Here is a 19880-nt window from a genome sequence, read left to right as displayed (position 1 = left end):
TTGATTTACAAAAAAAAAACAAAAAAAATGAGGACACAAAATGACTCGAATGGCTCCTTTGATGTTGAGATGCACTCGCCTAATGGCCGTGACTAGACACCCACAGCGGTCCGGAATGGAACATCTGCTGACAAAGGCACGAAACATCACTTTGTCGTGTCTCCTGTGTATATTTTTATGTTTCTGAAAAACAGCGGCGTCACGACCTGCTTTCATTAACAGCAGAAGATTAGATGGAAGAAATCCAAATGTGTGATGCGGCACTGAGGTGAAAGTTTTACAAAAATATCTTCTCGCTGCCATTTTTATTTAGTAATTTCAGAGACTTTTGATTCATATTTATGAGACTAGTTCCAGTTACGTGGCAACATGTGCTATTTTATTTTTTTTTTGAGTACTGCTTCAGCAATAGTAGTTGTTGGAGGTTAGCTAAGTCACCTTATAGGTAAAGAAGTAGCAGGTAAAGATAAGAAAACGAGCAGATAAAGGGAGAGGAAACTGGACGACCTGAACAATAATGTATACTGTGAAGATTATTGTAGGATCATAACAGATACCATGGGTAAAACTTCGATACAGCTGCGGCAGCTCACATGGCCCATTTCAGTCTTTGTTGTCTGCGTATGCACTGTGTTCCTGTTCCTCTTTTCTGGCTACACAGTCTAATTAATACTGATAGCATCTGACAAATGGAGACGTCACGGTGTCAGTCGTGGGCGGCTATTTGCAGAAACACACTCGCAGCCTTGTATGATGTCAGTAGCACCTGCTCCTGGTCTTGACAATGTATTGTCAATGCGTGCTGAAAAAGAGAAGGAAAGAAAACCCCAGATGAACCTTAACGGCGTACTTATTCTGTTTGTTTAAATTTTTTAATAAAAAGGTTGAAAAACCCCTTTTCCTAAAAGACAGCAAACATTCTCCGTTATCTGCCGTGTGATACTATTTGTCCTGAGGTTTTTTTTCCCGTTGCTACTTTGATGTTAAAGCTGTCAGATATGTGGCAAAACCGGCCGTTATGAAACAAATCCAGAAAAGGAATTTAATACAAGTGTTATATCATGGAGGAATTCTCTGGATGAGACACAGAAACTGCCTTCCTGCAGTTTCCTCTGTACCTTCAGGACAAAGTGAGCAGCGGCACTGCATGTTCGTCCTTCTCAGATTACCACCCTTCAAAAGACGCCTGTCTAAGTAGAAAAGGAAATAAATAAATTAGAGGGTAGGCCAAAATTTCCCAATGGCATCTGGCTCAGCCGGCTCATTTTTGTGTTTATTTTTTGGGTTTTTTTTCAGGGAGTTGGTGGCCCAGAGAGGGGAAGGAAAAGGAAAGGAGGGACACATCTGTAGGTGTGCAAAGATGACTCATGAGGGACCGGAAGATGGTACAATGCCAAATGATACGCACAAACACCTCTTACCCCAGTGAATTCAACACTTTCAGGCGCTGCCTTTTTATCTTGAAGGTGACAGAAAGTGAAGGCTGAACATGAAGCTTGTTCTAAAATAGGAAATGATACCTTACTCAAGCCTCATGCTATCCAAGACTATTGTTTCCCTATATTCATCATGCTTCCCAAACTGAGGTCTGAGCCCCCAAAACCAGTGACAGGAGACGTAAGTAACAATGACCATCTTGTGACAATTCAGTGTTCTGCTAGGAAACTTTTGGACCTGGCATTCATGTCATGGATGTGACTTAGACATGTAGCCCCCACCCCATAGTAATGACACTCCTTGATGGCAGCAGCCATCCCCAGCAGGATGCAGCCTGACACAGGCACACACACACAAATGGTTCAGGAACAACTCAAAAAAACATGAAGAACAGCACAAAGTGTTGACCTGGCCTCCAAATTCCCTAGATCCCAAACTCATCAAGTATCTGTGGGATGCACTGGAACAAGCCTGATCCACAGAGGCCCCTCCCCTCGACCCATAGCCCCCACTAACAATATTCTGTTCCCAGACACCACAGGATAATGTTACGGCTGATCGGTGTGGACAACCCACTAAAAGACAGTGGGCTACTTAGCAGGCCACACCTTTGTGACCTCACAACCTCTGTGGCAGGGCTTTCGATCAGTTCCACTAGGGGCTGTCTGAGAAAAGAGCTAATGTAAATGTGTGAATAACACACACTTTTTGTATAAAAAGAGACTTTAAGAGTTACTTTGACTGTGGTTTTATTGAAAGATTGGACCAAACATGGTCAGAGTGCATCAGTTGTGCCGAGAAGGCAGCCAGTGACATTTTTAGATCAAAACTCTGAATCAAACCTTGGGCACTACAAAGATTCTCTCTATGCTTTTGAGTCTGTGTGTGGGCTCATGGATGGCTCAGCTGTTCTTAGGTACCAGTAAGGGAGGGCTCCAATTTAACAGGCACACAAAAAAAGGGGGGAACAACTGCTGTATAACTTCATTTAAAGGGGTAAGCCACTATTTCTACACATGGAGTACACTCTACTATAGCAAATAGAGTGAGATCAGATCTGAGATTGAGACTCAAAACCTCAAAACGAGCATTCAACCTTACAGTCTGGTCTGTAGAAAGAAGCCTGTTCTTGGTTTCTATTTACTTTATGTTCTTGTCTGCTTTATTATTCAGATTATGCAGCATGACTCTCTTCTTTGCTGCACCACCTATTATCAAGGGTTAACACCTGAAACTACAGAGCGAGAGAAGTTGAGAAAAACAAGAACACAGGACAGAAAAACATATGGGTGGCCCAGATAGGAGGTAGAGATGCAAATACACCTCCAGCGTAAGAAGCAGAGAACAGATAAAGAAAGACGTGTGACGCGAGGGAAAAGGTGAGGCCAAGGAGTTGACACAAAGACGTGGGAATAGACTGACATGGGAGTGACAGAGAGAGACGGGAGAAAAAGGCAGTTTGAGGAACAAGGGAGGGAAAGCAGGTCTCAAGAGTTGACAAGGTTATCTGACAGCGTGTGCGCCAACAGTTCTCTCTGAAAAAGAACGCCCCGTCTAAATGTCAACACAGCCCGGAGCAGCCGGCGAGGATGTGCACTGAATAAGATATGCAGCCAAGAGATATGAGAGGGACGCAGACTGAGACGGGGTCACTTACGTTCATCAGCAGACGGCATTCACACAGCTGCACAGACAGAACAATCTCAATCACAGGGAGAGCTATTAATAGAGATTCCAAGTGAATGTTAAGATACATAGTTGTAGAAAAAATATTTCACAGTCTCTCTTCAAGCTCTACTGAGAATAATATGCTTTCTATTCTTTGGAGCATTGTAGGTTGTGTTTAATTTATTTATGTGAAACATGGCAAGTAATATAAAATGGGATCTTAACATATGATCTTCTACAAGTCCATCACTGCTAATGCTTTAGACTTTAAACTCAGGGCAGGTTTTTAGCACCACCTACAGGACATTCGGTGTCGCTGCAACTCAACAAACAACATGGGTGATGGTGCTGCAGATGCAAATAGAGCCTTTATTGCAGGGACTGGCAATAGAGGAGGCAAATGAGGCACACAAAGCTGGTTTGAATTAATTATACATTTACAAAAAAATAAATGGAATACTTAAAGTGAAACGTGTTCATTTCACCAATATTTTGTTATCGTATGCTAGTGCTATTCCCCATTGAGTCCGGAGTTAGCCGTTATTATCATCCGGGGTCTGTAGGTCAATCTACAGACCTGGTCTTCCGACCTGGATGATGTCGTGTCTGAGCGCAGTGCGCACCCGCGACGTTCGGCTTATTTACATGTAATTTGCAACCTGTAATTACAGGTTGCAAATTACGCGTGGCACTCAGACACGACATCATCCAGGTCAGAAGACATCATCCAGGGTCTGTAGGTCAATCTACAGACCCTGGATGATGACAACAGGTAACTCCGGACTCAACGGGGAATAGCACTAGCGTACGATAACAAAATATTAGTGAAATGAACGAGTTTCGCGGCAGATGATGCGTTATTTAGAGGCTGCGTTTCGGTGCCCCATTCACTCCCACTATATGGATATTTACGCTGATCTAATTATCTCCCGAAGGAATACAAATTACACAAAAGTTATATGGGTGAGTAAATGACCGTATTTTATACCAGAAATAAGGTCCAGGTTGTAAAAAACAGTAGTTCCCTTTTAACTTTGAATTAAACTAATGGCTAAAATCAGATTTATCTGGAACCTCATCAATGGGTGCTGTATATGTGGATTGATGACTATGTCTCCCCTGGACATGAGTTTCTATCTTTATCTTTCTAAAAACTGACAGGGCTTATGTAAGATGAATAGTCCTATCTTCTGTATGTGCCACACTTGCGGCCTCTTTATCAGCACAGTCAGGAGGTGAGAGATAACCACCGTGGGGTCGCGTTAAATGGGATTTGAATGTACAGTCTGACACGAGCAAGGTGTTTTGGCACAAAAGTGGCGACAACATTAGACATAAATGTCCGATCCCCCCCTGCCCTCGTGTAAGAACAAAGGAGACGGGTGAGATATGACTACAGCAAACTCAGGATTATTGTGAAATGGTCACTTTTTTTAATTTAGAAATATAATAAACACAACAAACGTGACAATAGATGTAGAACTACAGCTCAGTTCAACACAGTTAACTGACCATAAAATCACATTTATATGTATTCAATCGTTCAGTGGGCTATAAATATTGCAATCCTAAATAAGGCATTAAACATCTGTCCTTTTTATGTCAATCACAACATGTTTAAAATATAGTTTGAAGTCATTCATTAAAGTACTGTGTATTCCCCAAAGTATAATGTCCTTTAAAAGAATATCTACATGATGCAGCAGAGGAAGAAGGCTCAGACGGAAATACAAGAAGAAGATGGTTATCTTTTCTCTTTGATGTCACGGCAGCAGCTCTAGGTTTACATTAGAAACAAACTGCTGCATCAGAAGGAAAAAAAAAAGCTTTCCACAGAGATTTTAACTATTTATGACCGGTAAAAAACAATTATTTAACAAGTCAGTAGTACACTGATGTCGATTTCATCAGCTCCGGCATGATCCCCTTAAGACTAAGACAATGACGTTGCTTAAATTTGCACAATAAATGAATGCTTCTGTACAGCGCACAGTAAGCGGTCAGCAAACCTAGAGGGGTAAAGTGAGGAGGTGGTACAGTAGGTGGTCGCAGGAGTGTTTTAGGCGTACAGAGGCTGGTAGCCACTCCTCCGGCTGCCACTTCTACAGGTGATCACACAAACGCTCAGCATCCCAAAGAACTGCAATGAGAGAAATCAGGAAATAAGAGACTGATTTTCTGAGGCAGCACGTGAACAGATCAGTCCTGGGATGAAATGTTAAGGGTTACTCTGAATGTTATGTTGGGGTACGGTCAAATAAGAGCAAGAGTTACAAAAAAGTAGTTTAGAGGGCAGTCGGGAGGTCATTCGATTCAGATATTTTCCCCTCATGATGCTATCTCCGAGTTGAGCTTTCTTGGAAAAATCACTTTGAATCACATAATTAAATAAGTGTAGTGTAGAAATGCTGAAAATTGCTGTGAGGATGCCACACTGACCCCTTTCTGTTTCCAGTAGTAACTTTCAACAAAGATGGCATTGTACATTTACACGAACAGATTTTCCCCGTTTGCAGAGATTGAGTTAATCCATTCAGCCGTTTTCCACCACTGACAAGCTGACATATTGCACACAGGGAAGTATAATGTGTAGAACAGTATTGCTTCAAACGTCCACGCCATCTGTTGCACTGACGAACTAGTGTGTGTCTCGCTGCACATGTGTTAACAGTGACGCTCATTCAATGTGAGCCGCGCGTGACCCACTTACCTTGATGATGGCAAAACCGAAAACGACCAGCATGGCGTAACCCAGCACGTCTTGTATGAGCTTCTCCAGCTTGCCCTCACAACCCTAAAATACACGCACAATGAGCACACATATAATACATTATAGCATAAAATAGCAAAGTAAATGCACAGCAGAAGAATCTAATTGAAATGTAGCTCTTACAGGCCCCAGCTGCAGGTAACAGGCCACTATTTAAAACAGGCGTATATTATAAGCAGATGTTTATATCTATTATTGTCTGTCTAATAAGTATAACATTCATTTTTCATATGTTAATACATTTTAGGACCCGTAAAGTAACCGCTTTACGCTGCTAAACTCAAGGGGATCTTATTAAAAGCCCAGCAGTGTTTCAAGACACTGAAACCTTTAACCGTGCTTTTATTGTGAAACATTTGCAGGCATGCCAACAGTTGAATGAGTGGAAAGCACACGCAGCGGTTGCATATGCAAACTTTTACGCTATGGTCTGCCGGTGGGGGAGAGGAGGATGTTGGCTAAACTGTCCAACATCAGGAACAACCCCTCTTATCCCCTGTATGAGACAGTTGGGACTTTAGGAAGCTCCTTCAGCCAAAGACTGCTGCTCCCACAGTTCAAGAAGGAACGTTTCCGGAGGTCTTTTGTCCCCTCAGCAGTCAGCAATCAGACTCTTTAACGTCAGCATTACTTAGCGCTGCTGCTGAGCTTCTGGGACGTATAAAGGACATAATACATCTGTCTATACCACTTGATCCCTGTATTAATACACATCATTACCTCATGTCTTTTTGGTGCAATACTCTGTTTGTTTGTCTTTATTCATGATATTCATGAACGTCATTATGAATATGCAGCTTTCAACTTTTTGGTTAGCTACTTAAACCTGATGCAATATGTAAATATATGTAAATATCTTTTGTACCTTAACATATTTACTGTTATATAGTTTCTCTTCTATTTAGTTTTGTATATTGTAAAGTCCTATCTTATCTTACCTTATCTTATCTTACAACATCCACAGTCACAGTACACAGTAAAATAGGGCCCAGCGACTTTTATACCGCTGGTTTTTATTTGATATATTGTAAAATTACAATCCAGAGCACAGCAAAGACAGAAACACACTCACAGTGAGACAGCCAAGCACCTTCTGTGTGACTTACGTCTAGGTTAAGTAGGTGTAGTTGCTCCAGTTTGCCAGTACACTGGGTCGTCGTGTTTTTACAGCAGGACGCAGGCACAGAGTTGTTGTGGGTGGTGAACCAGGTCGTGTTAAACCAGCTGGTGTAGTTGCCGACACCACAGCACTTCAACTGCAAAAACATAATAATGGACAGGTGATAAGAAAGTAGAACAAAGGAGTGGTAACGTTGGACTCTATGATAAGAGATATATATGCCTGTATAAATGAGTGACCTACAATACTGAGGAATTTTTGTCCTGCTTATGTTTTGGCCCACGCACTCTCCATCTTCAAAGCCTCATCTTTTACCTCACGGAAAATTTCCTACATGATATATGACAGAGTAAATTAGGGGAATTTTAGGGGCATGTACAGTAGGTGGAGAGTCGTTTGTTTTTTAAGCTGTTGACGAAAACTAAAAACTAAATTGAAAGAGGAGGAAATGAAACCAAGCAGGTGAGAGGGAACGCGAGCAAAGCAGAAGTCGACATTTACGAAAGTAACACAGAGAAACCGGATCTGTTAGTGTGCAGCAGAATATAACACCGACCTCCTTCTGCAGCACGTCCACGGCCTTGGTCTCGGGGTCCTGGCCATACTTTGAGAAGACGTCATTCATGGATTGGCCCAGGCTTCCATTTATCTGGACAGACACGAGAACGTCGGGTACTTAGAGAGTGAACTCACAGATACAATACAAGTCTCCAATAGATTATTTAAAATGGATGATAAAATAGAGTATATTGTTTAAAAATCTGTCTGCCGCTCACCTTTCCTCGGTAGATGAAGCTGAATGCCAAAGCAGCCACTTCAGCAGCAAAGATCAGCATGATGATCAGGAAAAACTGAATGAGAAGTGAAATTCAGTGATTAAAAGAGAATCAAAAGGCTTTGAAAGGATAAACCACTGGAAAACATAAATGAAACATTCAACATGATACCACAGCAACCGAAAGCAATATTCGCAGTCTCATTTTCACCTTCAGACTCTCCAGTTGTGCATACAAATGTCTAGGAACTCTCTCTTTCTCTCTCTCTCACACACACTTACAAAGCCAAGGCCGAATTTGGACTCGCGGAGCGTGGCGCAGCATCCCACCACGCCGATGACGAACATCACGACGCTGATGCCGATGATGATGGCCGCCGGGATCAGCGTGTGCTTGTCCTGAATGAAATTGCCAAAGTTGTTATAGCTCTGGATCATGTAGGCGCCGACGTAGGCCAACGCCGCTCCTGCAGCCTGCGGGGGAAGAGAAAGCATATCCAGAGTCAGTGTTTATTCGCAGCTGAGAAGTGAGCAAGTGGCAGGAATTAAAAATGTGACATGTGTGCACACGGATCGGACTTTATCACTACATACTAACGAGAAAAATTAACAATGAATGCGGATTCCACTCAAGGTGAAATGTGTAAGTTTGAAAACTAGGACGCATAGGGGCATGGTGTCAGGACAAACAAACGAAATAATAGTTATAGGAGAAAGGAGGCCCCCAGATGGCGACCCTATAGCACATTTCTATCTGTCTTGTGACAGATTTCTCTAGTTTCATCTAATGTGGGACTAATACCCGTCAATCACAATTTAAGAAGTTAATTTAGGTCAGAAGCTTCAGTCCGTGGAGCTTAACAAAGCGAGTTACTGCAGAGACACGGATGTTGGTACAGTTGACGAAACTTGTCACATGATCCGTGTTTACCTCTCTGTGTCGTGCTCTTCTTGTGTACACTGAACAGCTGTGTTACTCATTTACAAATATGGATGTTAAATCTGGTTTTTGGCAGGTCAAGAAGAAGCTGCAAACACATATGACTGGACTACATTATTATAATTCTTCAATAACACTATTTTTAAAGGCAAAACAAAAAAAAAACGTAGTTAGACTGAGAGGCCTTTAGCTATTAATGCCATGAATTATAAAGCGAGAACAAAGACAGCGGTTAACAGCGGCAGATCGAGCGCAACGCGATTTGCTCTCACTTCATTATCTGTTATGATCTCACACCATTAACACAGACCAAAAGATTAGGCTTCGAGTCACACCATCATCACGACCTTTCTACAAGTCATGCTTCCCGGGTGAGATCATCAGTCATGAGACTCCACGTACACCGGCCAAGTTTGTCCATATACAGAGGAACGGCTACAATTACAGTTACAAAATAATTTCCTCATTTCTTTGGATAATAACCGGTTTGTTCATGCCGTCCTCCGCGCCTGTTTAACCATGCGCTCAAAATTCCTCCAAGAAATCTATAGGGTTAAGAAAACAATGCCTCTGAAGTATTTATCTCGATCAGCACACGTAACTTCCATTTGCACTTTGACACGCATTGTATCAGGATTCAAACTCCAATCTGTTATCAGAGAAACCCAATTGTGTGGAAGGAAAAAACTAAAAGTGAAATTAAATGATACACCGATCAGGCATAACATTATGACCACGTTCCTAACACTGTCTCGGTCTTCCTTGTCCCTCCAAAACAGTTGTGACTCATCAGAGAATGGACATGGGCCTTCTGAGGGTGTCCTGTGGTGTCTGGCAACAGGATGTTGTTAGTGGGGGGCTTTTGGGTCCTATGGGTTGAGGGGAGGGGCCTCTGTGGATCAGGCTTGTGCCAGTGCATCCCACAGATACTTGACCAGTTTGGGATCTAGTGAATTTGGAGTCCAGGTCAACACCCTGGGCTGTTTTTCATGTTTGTTTGAGTTGTTCCTAAAGTGTTTTTGTGTGTGTGCCTGTGTCAGGCTGTATCCTGTGTCATTGCTATGAGGTGGGGGTGCCTGGTCTGGTCTAGGTGGGTGGTACATGTCTAAGTAACATCCACACGAATGCCAGGTCCAAATGTTTTCCCAGCACAACACTGTATTGTCAAAAGATGGCCAATGTTATTTACTTCAGCCGTTCGTAATGTTGTGGCTGATTGGTGTATGTGATATATATAACTCTTCTGAATCCAAACTGTGGAAATGTGCTGAATTTCTCTTTCCGTATCAGATGGAAAATTTGCGACAGAAAAAAGGCAAATATCAGAAACCACCCCCCGCATGTGCGTCTCTGGACATTTTCAGTTTTACTTCCCCTATAATTGATGTTCTTTGTTCACTTATGTTTGTCAGACCGCACAAAACACACATGCTCACATAAGAACAATCATTCATGCTGCACTCCAGCCTCATGACTCACTTCTCTTAATCACTCCCCAGTCACGGGATCCCTATGGGGTTTGCTATTCTACACCCCCCCTCAACTCCCCTCCCCTCAACAGCTCACCCCTAATCTGTCCAGAAACTCTGATCTTGTGCCTTTCGAGGCAGCACAAAGAGGCTTACACAAGGTATAGCATCCACGCACGGTGGCACCTCCCTGCACTCTGGAATGTGAGAAACCGCCGAGGCAACTATCGTTCCTCCTCGACCTGTGGGAATGATTTTAGTGGACCCCTTAAGGACTTGAGCTGTACATCTATTTCCAAACTAGGAAATAAAGCAGCCATGACACTTCCACTCATGTGCTTTCAAGCATTCAGAGAACATTAACCTTTTCCTTTTTGATTTTCTTTGTTAAAAGAAATGCATAAATACACTGATTATTTACTCCAACTACATCAACTGAAAATAACTTTTTGAGGGTGTATATCGGGTTTAGCTGCTCACCACATAACCAGCACAATTGCCTGAAATCCTTTAGAAGCTTAAAATTATATAAAATATAATAATGATGGCACACACTACCAAATAAAGGTGATCATGAAATGTCGGGACATTTCCCTCTCTTTGAAGAGAATGTGGCAATCTAACGCACACAGACCCTTGGTCCGATAAATCAGTGACAGTGCCAAAGGTGGTTGCTCACTATTTTGCTACGCTGGTTCAGTCGCAAGTCTTCTGGCTAAACAACATTCTCCAGAAGCAGTCAGCAGACTGGATGGACTGCACAACCGAGGTGACGCTGTTGGAAAAACAAATCAACAACCAGGTGATATTTGTGGTCTAAACATGAAGTGAAAGCGTCGGATTTTTGCAGCTAGAAACTTTCCGTGCATTGTTATGTGTTGCCTGTCATGCCGAGCTTCAGGGAAACAAGGAAACACAGGAATACAATACAAAGTCCAAACATATAAAAAAGAAACTATTTCGTGCGGAATGATTTAATAAAGAGAAAGTAAATGAAGCGTTAAATTGGGAAGAAGACAAATAAGGAAGTAAAACAAAAACTGATGCGGTTAATGAAATGACAGCAATAAACTGTGTTCTCCATTGAAAATACAGCCGACACAAACACAAGCCTGTTCCATCTCACAGTAATCTAATTACATCAGTCACAGACAGACAGGCAGGGCAGTTTACTAGCTCCCTTCAAAACACTTCTTTTTTTTTCTTTTCTTTTTTTTTTTGTCTGTCTCTTGAGGACACAGAGGAGGTCAAATGGGCAGAGACAAGTTTGATTATTCCATAAACCAACAATGCATAAATCCAAACTTTGCTCTGAACAACGCCAGATCTGACCTCTGCTCAGATAGAGGGTGAGTCAGGGTTCAACCCAGGTGGTTGGCAGTGTTGCAGCACAGTCTGATTGGTCAGAGTTCCCCCTGACTTCAGCTGAACTTCAGATTCTGGTTATCGGAAATGAACTCATAGCCTTCTCATAACTCGCTTGTGTTTTTCCCTCCCCCCTTAGGAACTGCGCAGATATAATTTGTAGTGTATTAGGGTGCGTTAATAAAGTAGTGCACCATGGAGCCTGCCAGGAAAAACTGGGCCATGGCTGTAGAGATGCTTATCAAGTCATTACCGAGATTTGTTGGATGCCAACGTCAAAACGCAAAAACAATCGAAGTAAACAGCGATCACTTCGAGAAAAGAAAGAGGAAGTGGTGGTTTCATTCAGCCCCTTCCTCCGTCCTACGGCGCCATCAGCTCTAATCTCTGCAGGTGGAGAAACAACACCGCCACTTACCCAGAATATCAAGCTGAGGAAGAGGAGGATGGTCTTGGACGTGACGATTCCGCAATCCATGTTGCCTGGCGGTGCTGGGGAGATGGATGGGGAGACTGTGGAGACGCAGTGGTACAGTTTTTATAGCGCAGTGAGCCGAGCTGCTTCTCCTCCTGCCGCTTTGGTCACAAGTTTCCTCACACTGTCTGCCTGCCTGCAGTGACTCTGATCACATGGTCACATGCTTAGGGGAGGAGAGCAATGGTACGGAACAGGTCCTGGGGCCCACCCCCTCCTCTCTTCTAACTCCAGCCCCCCTGCTGGAAGGCTCCATCACACCATACGCAGCTCACACGAAGGACACAGGAAAGCCCTGGGGCATCAAATATGACAAGTTAAACTGCAGCTGTAATATGATTTTTGTTTGTTTGTTTTTACTATGAAACAGTTTTAAGAACTTTTTGATAATAACTAGTAAACGTTTATTGAAAATAAAATGGCCTACATTTCTCCACTTTGCCCTGAAAATGTGCCCTTTTTTCTTTTTTGGTCATTTTTTTTTTTCAAAGCAATTCAACATCTACCCTCCCTCCCGCTGACGTCTTTACATTTACGCCTACTCGTGACACAACATAACCGTTTCACAGAGATTAGTGAGGTCACCCTGTTATGTGTTAGCGTGTAATCACTCAATAAAAATTCACTCCTAATTTCATGGTCCTCAAGTTAGTTACTGTTATGATTCTGGTTTCCCTTTGGCGGCTCAAAGTGATACCAATGAACTCTGCTGCCATAAAACATGGTTCTGTTAACACTACCTCAATGGGAGGGTTAGAGGCCTTTTATCTGCTGAAGCAAATTCCACAGTCATATCACATGGTACCTGCAGATAGGCTGAATGCTGGTGATTTAATCCACTTATCTGTTGTGGAGGTTTGGCGGAAACACAGAAGATGGTTTCAGCTGACATGGCTAAAGCCTCTTACTTTTTGTAGAAACCAAAAAAAAAAAAAAGTTGCTTAAGTCCTCCTGTGTTTCCTCCTAAGTGTGGTGGACTGAAATATTTCATACATACACACACACACACCCACACTTTTGGAGTGGTTGACTAACAAAGATTACTCCAAAAGCGTGGGCGTGTGTGTGTGTACACATGAACAAAGACGAACGAATCTGTCCAACTGTAAACTTGTGGATTGCAAAGTCTTCAGAGAAGGTTACTTAACCTTTTCCAGCCACGACAGCTCTTTTTCTGAGCTCCTCAGAGAGCCCCATTCTTCCGTGCCATCATACGCTTCCACAAATGTGTGTTGTGAAGACCAGACTGTGACAAATACCTGAATTTCTAAACTAAACAGGGCACCGAATGACACCTGAGTCTCGCCCCAATGACTGGAAACGCTTCTGAACAGATGGACTCTAAGTCGGCCTTGAAATTGATCTTGTAATCCTAAAAGTGCACTTAAAGGGGAACTGCTATTTTTTTTACAACCTGTACCTTATTTCTGGCATAAAATCGTTTATTCACCCATATGACTTTTGTGTAATTTGCACTCGTTTGGGAGATATTTACATCCGTGTATATCCATACAGTGGGAGTGACTGGGGCACCGAAACGCAGCCTCCAAATAACGCATTATTTGCTATTTGCTACTGCTATGGTTCGCGCACAACCTCAGAATCGGAAAAATATTCAGCCATGTTGCAAAAAACTAGCAGTACCAAATTACAGGTAAACAAGCCGACCGTCGCGGGTGCGCGGTGCTCAGAGATGACATCATCCAGGTCAGAAGCTGCAACAGTGCATAAATCAAAGTTTGCTCTGATACAACGGCAGATCTGACCTCTGCTCAGATAGAGGGTGAGTCAGGGTTCAACCCGGGTGGTTGGCTGTGTTGCAGCACAGTCTGATTGGCAGTGTTGGGCACGTTACTTCTAAAAAGTAATTAGTTATAGTTATTAGTTACTTCTCCCAAAAAGTAACTGAGTTAGTAACTGAATTACTCCACTATAAAAGTAACTAGTTACCAGGGAAAGTAACTATTGCGTTACTTTTTTAAAAATATATTTATGTTTAAAAACGTCTTTTTAGATTTTTTTCTGAGCGTAATGTACACTTCACCTGTACGTCCTTGCCTTTTACCTCAATGAGGTTAAAGTAGTGCCTATACTTCCACCTTGAAAATGGCAACTTTACCTCTGAATGCTCCGATCTCTCCATTGCTGCAGTCTATCTCTAATGCTTGTCTGATACTGCTATATGCGCGTTTGTGTGTAAACACCCGCTGATTGGCCTACCGTGAAATCTTACCCTACCTTAGCCAATCATCATCACTTATGCGGCGATCATTTCGAGGAAAGAAAGAGGAAGTGGTACGTAAACAAGCCGACCGTTGGGGGTGCGCGGTTCTCAGAGATGACATCATCCAGGTCAGAAGGTAGATTGACCCACAGACCGACCCACAGACCCCGGACGATGTCTTCCTGTAGGTCAATCTACAGACTCCGGATGATGATGACAGGTAACTCCGGACTCAATGGGGAATAGCACTAGCATACGATAACAAAATATTGGTGAAATGAACGAGTTTTGCGTCAGATAATGCGTGACTTAGAGGCTGCGTTTCGGTGCCCCAGTCACTCCCACTACATGGATATATGCTGATCTAATTATCTCCTGAAGGAATACAAATTACACAAAAGTTATATGGGTGAGTAAACGACCGTATTTTATGCCAGAAATAAGGTCCAGGTTGTAAAAAACAGTAGTTCCTCTTTAACTATTGCACTTCAGATAATATTGGCTCATTTTTCTGAATAAACAAATACACAAGTATAATATTCCTGTTTCATTTGTTTAACTGGATTCTCTTCATCAGCTTTCACAACTTGTGTGAAAATTATGTTCAGAGCCATTTTTATGCAGAAATGTAGAGATGGAAATACTTTTAAGTGGCCCTGTGTTTCCTTCGGTGGCCCTTTAAAATGTGTGTCTGCTTTGATGCTGACAGAAACAAAACTCACTCTGTTTTAATAATGTGTGTTAGCGCTGTATATCTGCATGTACATTCAAGAGGCGCTATCAGTGCACTACAGAAGGCCAGACTATGCCAATCTTCTCCCTCACACATACACGCACGCACACACAAACAAGTACACATGTTATCTGTTATTAGAAAAAGGGGGGGGGGGAAAATAGCGGGATAATGAACAAACAAGAGTCACAGACTTCTTATTCAAGTGCAACAGATAAGGTTAACTGACGCTGCAGTCCTTGTGTCTGACAATAATCTGCATTTAATAAGAAATGCATCAAACAGTAACTCAGGTGTTGGATCATGTTTTAAGTTCAAGATTTCTTGGGAATTTTTTTCCGCGGTTGGTGAAAGTTAAGGACAGTCAGAACAAATGAATCAACGTTACAAATGTGTTCCACTGTTTGTGTAAGCTACAAGAAAAAGTCAGAATGCAAATAAGAAAAACTATTTTAAAAAATGCAAAATATGTGAAAAACAAACAAACAAAACAACAAAACCCTGCATTTTATTCAGGGTGCACAAACTGAAGTTCTTACTTTACGAAGTGTTCTACACATTGGTATTTTGGCACAGTGTCATTACTACTTTGAATCCTTTACATTTATACTGTTAATTTATTTATATTTAAAGGATAAAGAACAACATGTCTTTCTTAAATCGAATAAGGAAGCCATAAAACAACAGTTGATGGTTAAATAGGAAAAAATCTAGTTTTAAACATTTATACAAAAATTAATGCATCCTTCAGTGAATCTAAAAGAAACAAAAAATAAAAATAATAATAACATAAATCCCCCCCAAAAAAACCCGGGAAAATAATCTGAAATTCGTTTCTGGCCACCCCTTGTCACAAACTGATAACTCTTATTCTGGCTTAGATCCATTTCCCTCCACACAGTGGCAACATATAGCAGCATTTATTTTAACTATGTAAAATGTAATTACATTAAACTTATTTATTTATTTATTTTTATCTGTTTCCCTCCTATTACAACCGTCTTAGCTTCTGATGGAATTTCCAAGTATGTTAAAGCCACTCTTTGGCTGCCTCAACATAGATAGAAGGGAGATGTGTTTCTTTGGTGATCTTTAAATGAATTTATTGAGCACAAAATTGTGTAAATAAAGTGAAGTTTTGTGACCACTATATCAGACACATTACTGCCTTTAGGCATATTTAATTAGAAAACTGTGCCATTGATAGTTTGGGAGCAGTAACGAGTTAAAATGATCAAAAGACACATTTCAAATGACATTCTGCCACCGCCAGCTTGTAATTACACATGAAACTATAATATATTTGATGGATTTCTATATAAAAAATACATCTGTAGCCAGATAAGATTATGGAGATTTTTATGAGGAGTGTTTTATGTGAAGATTCAACATTTTATGCAGGGATTTTAGAGTATAATCCAGAGGAAGAAAACACAAACTTCATCAAGTTGGAGAGGGAGAGAAGAGGCGCGCTGTTCAGGCGGGGACTGACTCTACACGGTTCTCATTGGGGCTTGATAAAGCCTGAGTCTGTCAAGGGGCCAAGCAGAGATACCACTCTGTCCTCATCTGTCTGTGACCCTCGCTGACTTCATCCTGGTTGTAGTAGATCTACCACAATGTCTTCTCCTGCAATTGCTTTGCCTTTGGCAACTCCAGCCAAATCTCCCAAAAAGAGAGCTAAGTCTCAGAAGAAGAAAACAGGTCCGTCTGTGTCAGACCTGATCCTCAAGGCAGTTTCTGCGTCCACGGAGCGCAGTGGCGTGTCCCTGGCGGCCCTGAAGAAGGCTCTGAAGGCTAGAGGATACGACGTGGTGAAGAACAAAGCCAGGCTCCTCGCCGCCGTCAGGCGCTTGGTGGCCAACAAATCTCTGGTCCAGACCAAAGGCACCGGTGCCTCGGGGTCCTTCAAGATCAACAAAAAGCCCCCCACACCTCGAAAGAAGAAGGTGGTGAAAAAGAAGAAGGCAGGGGCGAAGAAGGTCAAGAGGGCCAGCGCCAAGAAAGCTGCAGGAGGAGCCACTCCAGCCAAGAAGTCACCGAAAAAGAGGAAGGCAAAGAGTCCTAAGAAAGCCAAAAAACCAGCTGCGACCAAAAAGCCCAAGAAGGCAAAGAGCCCCAAGAAGACCAAACGCAAGGTTGCCAGGTCTACCAGGACCCGGGCTGCTGCCAAGAAGTGAATACTCTCCCTCTGAACACTAAATGTGGCCCAAAGGCATTCCTGCCGGCCTTTGACTGTGTGGACTAAAAAAAAAAAGCTGCATTCATCTCAAGATCCACTTGCTTTTGCTGTTTTAGCTTTTCTTGAGTTTGGAAATCGTGGACTTGCTGTATGTACACATGTTTCCTTCTCGCTTTCTGTCATGGTCCGTAATGGACATTTGTTGGAAATAATAAAATGATTTTAATTAAAAGAGCGTGGTTTGTGAACGTATGTCAAATACAGCTGCAGACAGTGCTAAACTGAGATGAAGACGATCATGTTGAGGTCAATGTTTACATTTATCACTCATTTTCTAAAATATAATCCTGACATTCAACACTACTATACTGTTTTGGCACATCTTGCCTTTGAGTGATTCATAGAATGGGACATTTTGAAGAGGTGCTTTTACGCACCGTACGCACAGGAACTGGGACGTCCAGACATGTACTTTTGATCCAATTATGATCCAAATATGATCCATGCACGTAAACTTGCTTCTTGGCAACGGAAATTGCAGATGTTTGCTCTGCTTGCGCAAGTGTCAAAACAATACTGATATCCAGAATGTGAGTTGGCCCGCTGTGTTCATAGAGCAGCAGCTGGTGTCACAGCTGCTTGAAAACGCAGCTAATCGTCAGTGACAGTGAGACTTGATGGGCGTGACAAAACAACGTGGCCGTTGGTTTTCTTCTTATCTGTAGCAGAAAAACACATGTCATGGTTTTATGTAGCCAATAGAGGAACTGATAGTGATGCCCAGCGGATGAATATAGTCAGCAGATAACACAGTGTGCAGTCTAGTGTGCAGTCTACTAAGTGTGAGTTCAGTTTTTTTTTTTTTTTTTTTTACAGGAAATAGAAGAGAAGAAAAAGTCATGAGCCAGCGTTGATCAACTGTATGGTTTTTGCTGCCACCTGTTGGCTGCATTCACTACCCAAATAGTTAGAGATGCAACTGACAAGATTTTTTGATCAGAAATGTTCAGCTCTTTTAACAGCAACAATAATTGTTAACACAATTGTTCTGCCCTCGTCAAAGAGTCCCCTTCCTTCACTAGGCAGACAGATAACTCCTTCCACACACTGTAGTCAATATCTGATGGCTTTCTTGTGCACCACTGCTTGACACTGACAGCATGAGAACAGGGTAAAAAGACAATGCTTCAATAAATGATTCCACAAGAAGATGGATGTTGATTCTCTGGCTGCTCAGTTCTACAATGTGCTCACAGTGAGTAGGAAAAACATGATGGCAGCCTACAAGGTACAAAATTAGCCATAAGGCTCACAAACAAAACTAGCACCCCTGGTGGCTGCAAAATTAAATAAAAGTCTGTAGTTCCAGCAAGGTCAGAACAACAATATTAAATAACAAAATAATAATAATAATAAAAACAAGAACATATTAACATCAATTCTGACTCTTTTTTTAAATCATAAGTAATTACATCTAATTATGTGCTTATGTCTGGGATAACCAGACCAGAAAAGAAGACGTGGGGTGTAGAAGTAGGTGAAAGGGGCGGGGGATAGGAGGATACCGTAAATTTCCGTATTTAGCGTACATGGATAATTCAATGAAAGTCAAAGGTGAACATTAGGGAGTACATTGAGCCTTGTGTGTTTTGATGAAGTATTTTGATGAAGTTGTGAGAGACTCAGTCCACAGGAGGGTGCCCCTCTGCCACACATGCAGACAGAGACACAGAGACACACACTTCTCAGAAACAGCCACACACACACAGGAGGAGTAGGAGCCCGTCAACCTCCATGAAGGAGAAGAAATCAGAAAAGTTATCAAGATAATATGGGAGACCAAATCCGACAGCTCCAGCAAATGGTTTTACTGAGTAAGTTTTGAGATGCATGGGAAGAAAACCCCCGGTGGTCACCTGGTGGTGGAGCGTTTCAACTCTGAAAACGGAGTATTTTTCAGGACCTTGCGCGTGTCGGTGTCGGAGTGGATGAAGATGCTGGACAAATCAGCCGATCGCATTACTGCTCTATTCAACGACAGTCACTGCTGGAAAGACATTACGATGATTAGAAAAAACCTTTCTCATCTGTTTTAAATTTGTTGATTTTTTGAAAAGCTGAAACGTGGGCAAACAAGGCCACTCCCATCTCCCTGCCCACTTCCTTACCTGCAGCATAAAATTGCTTGCCCTTACCCCTAGCCTGAAGAAGACCAAAACTTTGAGTCGGAGCATCATGTCTCTTGCGTGTGATTCACCTTGGACTCCGCCTTCATCTCCTACATTATCTACTATTATACAGGAAGAGGGAGGCCAGGCATCCACACCGTCTCCATCTCCTGCGGTGGACGTACAAAAGGAGAGCCCTGCGGCGTGCCTCTCCAAACCCTCGGATGGAGACCAACCAGACGGTTTGCTGTCTATCATTTTCCAAGAAAATGTTAAAGCCACTTCATCCATCTGCTGAATATCACTCTGCACGAGTATCGTCGTGAGATCTGCTTCGGCTGCCAGGTTAACCACCCTAGCCAGATGAACCATGAATGTTTGTATGAGGCCCCGACCTTCTACACGACTCACTTTGCCCAGCTGATGAAGAAGCTCTAGACACCACGCTTTATACCGGCCCTTCAGCAGAAGCTAACCACGCTGATAAATCCAGAGTTCAAGGCGCCACTGAAGCCATACTACACGAGCTGAAATCCTCTAACAACATCTTTGAA

The 19880-nt window shown here is 42.3% G+C and overlaps 2 protein-coding genes across 2 annotated transcripts; one reads left to right on the top strand and one right to left on the bottom strand.

The window, feature by feature from the left end:
• Positions 1 to 4478: 4478 nt before the first annotated feature.
• Positions 4479 to 12237, bottom strand: tspan36 (tetraspanin 36). The gene is made up of 7 exons (XM_084551652.1): positions 11963 to 12237; positions 8053 to 8244; positions 7772 to 7846; positions 7552 to 7644; positions 6982 to 7131; positions 5816 to 5899; positions 4479 to 5245 (listed from the first exon to the last, which is right to left on the bottom strand). The coding sequence occupies exons 1-7, from the start codon at positions 12020 to 12022 to the stop codon at positions 5165 to 5167; spliced, it is 735 nt and encodes a 244-aa protein (XP_084407778.1). The 5' UTR covers positions 12023 to 12237; the 3' UTR covers positions 4479 to 5164.
• Positions 12238 to 16482: 4245 nt separating this feature from the next.
• On the top strand, positions 16483 to 17390 carry LOC311493698 (protamine-like protein). The gene has a single exon (XM_084552464.1). The coding sequence runs from the start codon at positions 16596 to 16598 to the stop codon at positions 17154 to 17156; it is 561 nt and encodes a 186-aa protein (XP_084408590.1). The 5' UTR covers positions 16483 to 16595; the 3' UTR covers positions 17157 to 17390.
• The last annotated feature ends 2490 nt before the right edge of the window (positions 17391 to 19880 follow it).

The sequence above is a fragment of the Chelon labrosus genome, assembly GCF_963514085.1.
Source record: "Chelon labrosus genome assembly, chromosome: 9".
Classification (NCBI taxonomy): Eukaryota; Metazoa; Chordata; class Actinopteri; order Mugiliformes; family Mugilidae; genus Chelon; species Chelon labrosus.
This window is presented reverse-complemented; position numbering and strand designations above follow the sequence as displayed.

Bases quoted from the DNA above. Each gene is read 5' to 3' on its own strand.
- LOC311493698 (XM_084552464.1), top strand. From the start codon at position 16,596: ATGTCTTCTCCTGCAATTGCTTTGCCTTTGGCAACTCCAGCCAAATCT.
- tspan36 (XM_084551652.1), bottom strand. From the start codon at position 12,022: ATGGATTGCGGAATCGTCACGTCCAAGACCATCCTCCTCTTCCTCAGC. The intron at 8,245-11,962 runs GTAAGTGGCGGT...CTTCCCCCGCAG, and splicing joins TCCTCAGCTTGATATTCTGG to GCTGCAGGAGCGGCGTTGGC. The intron at 5,900-6,981 runs GTAAGTCACACA...CGTGTATTTTAG, and splicing joins TACACCTACTTAACCTAGAC to GGTTGTGAGGGCAAGCTGGA.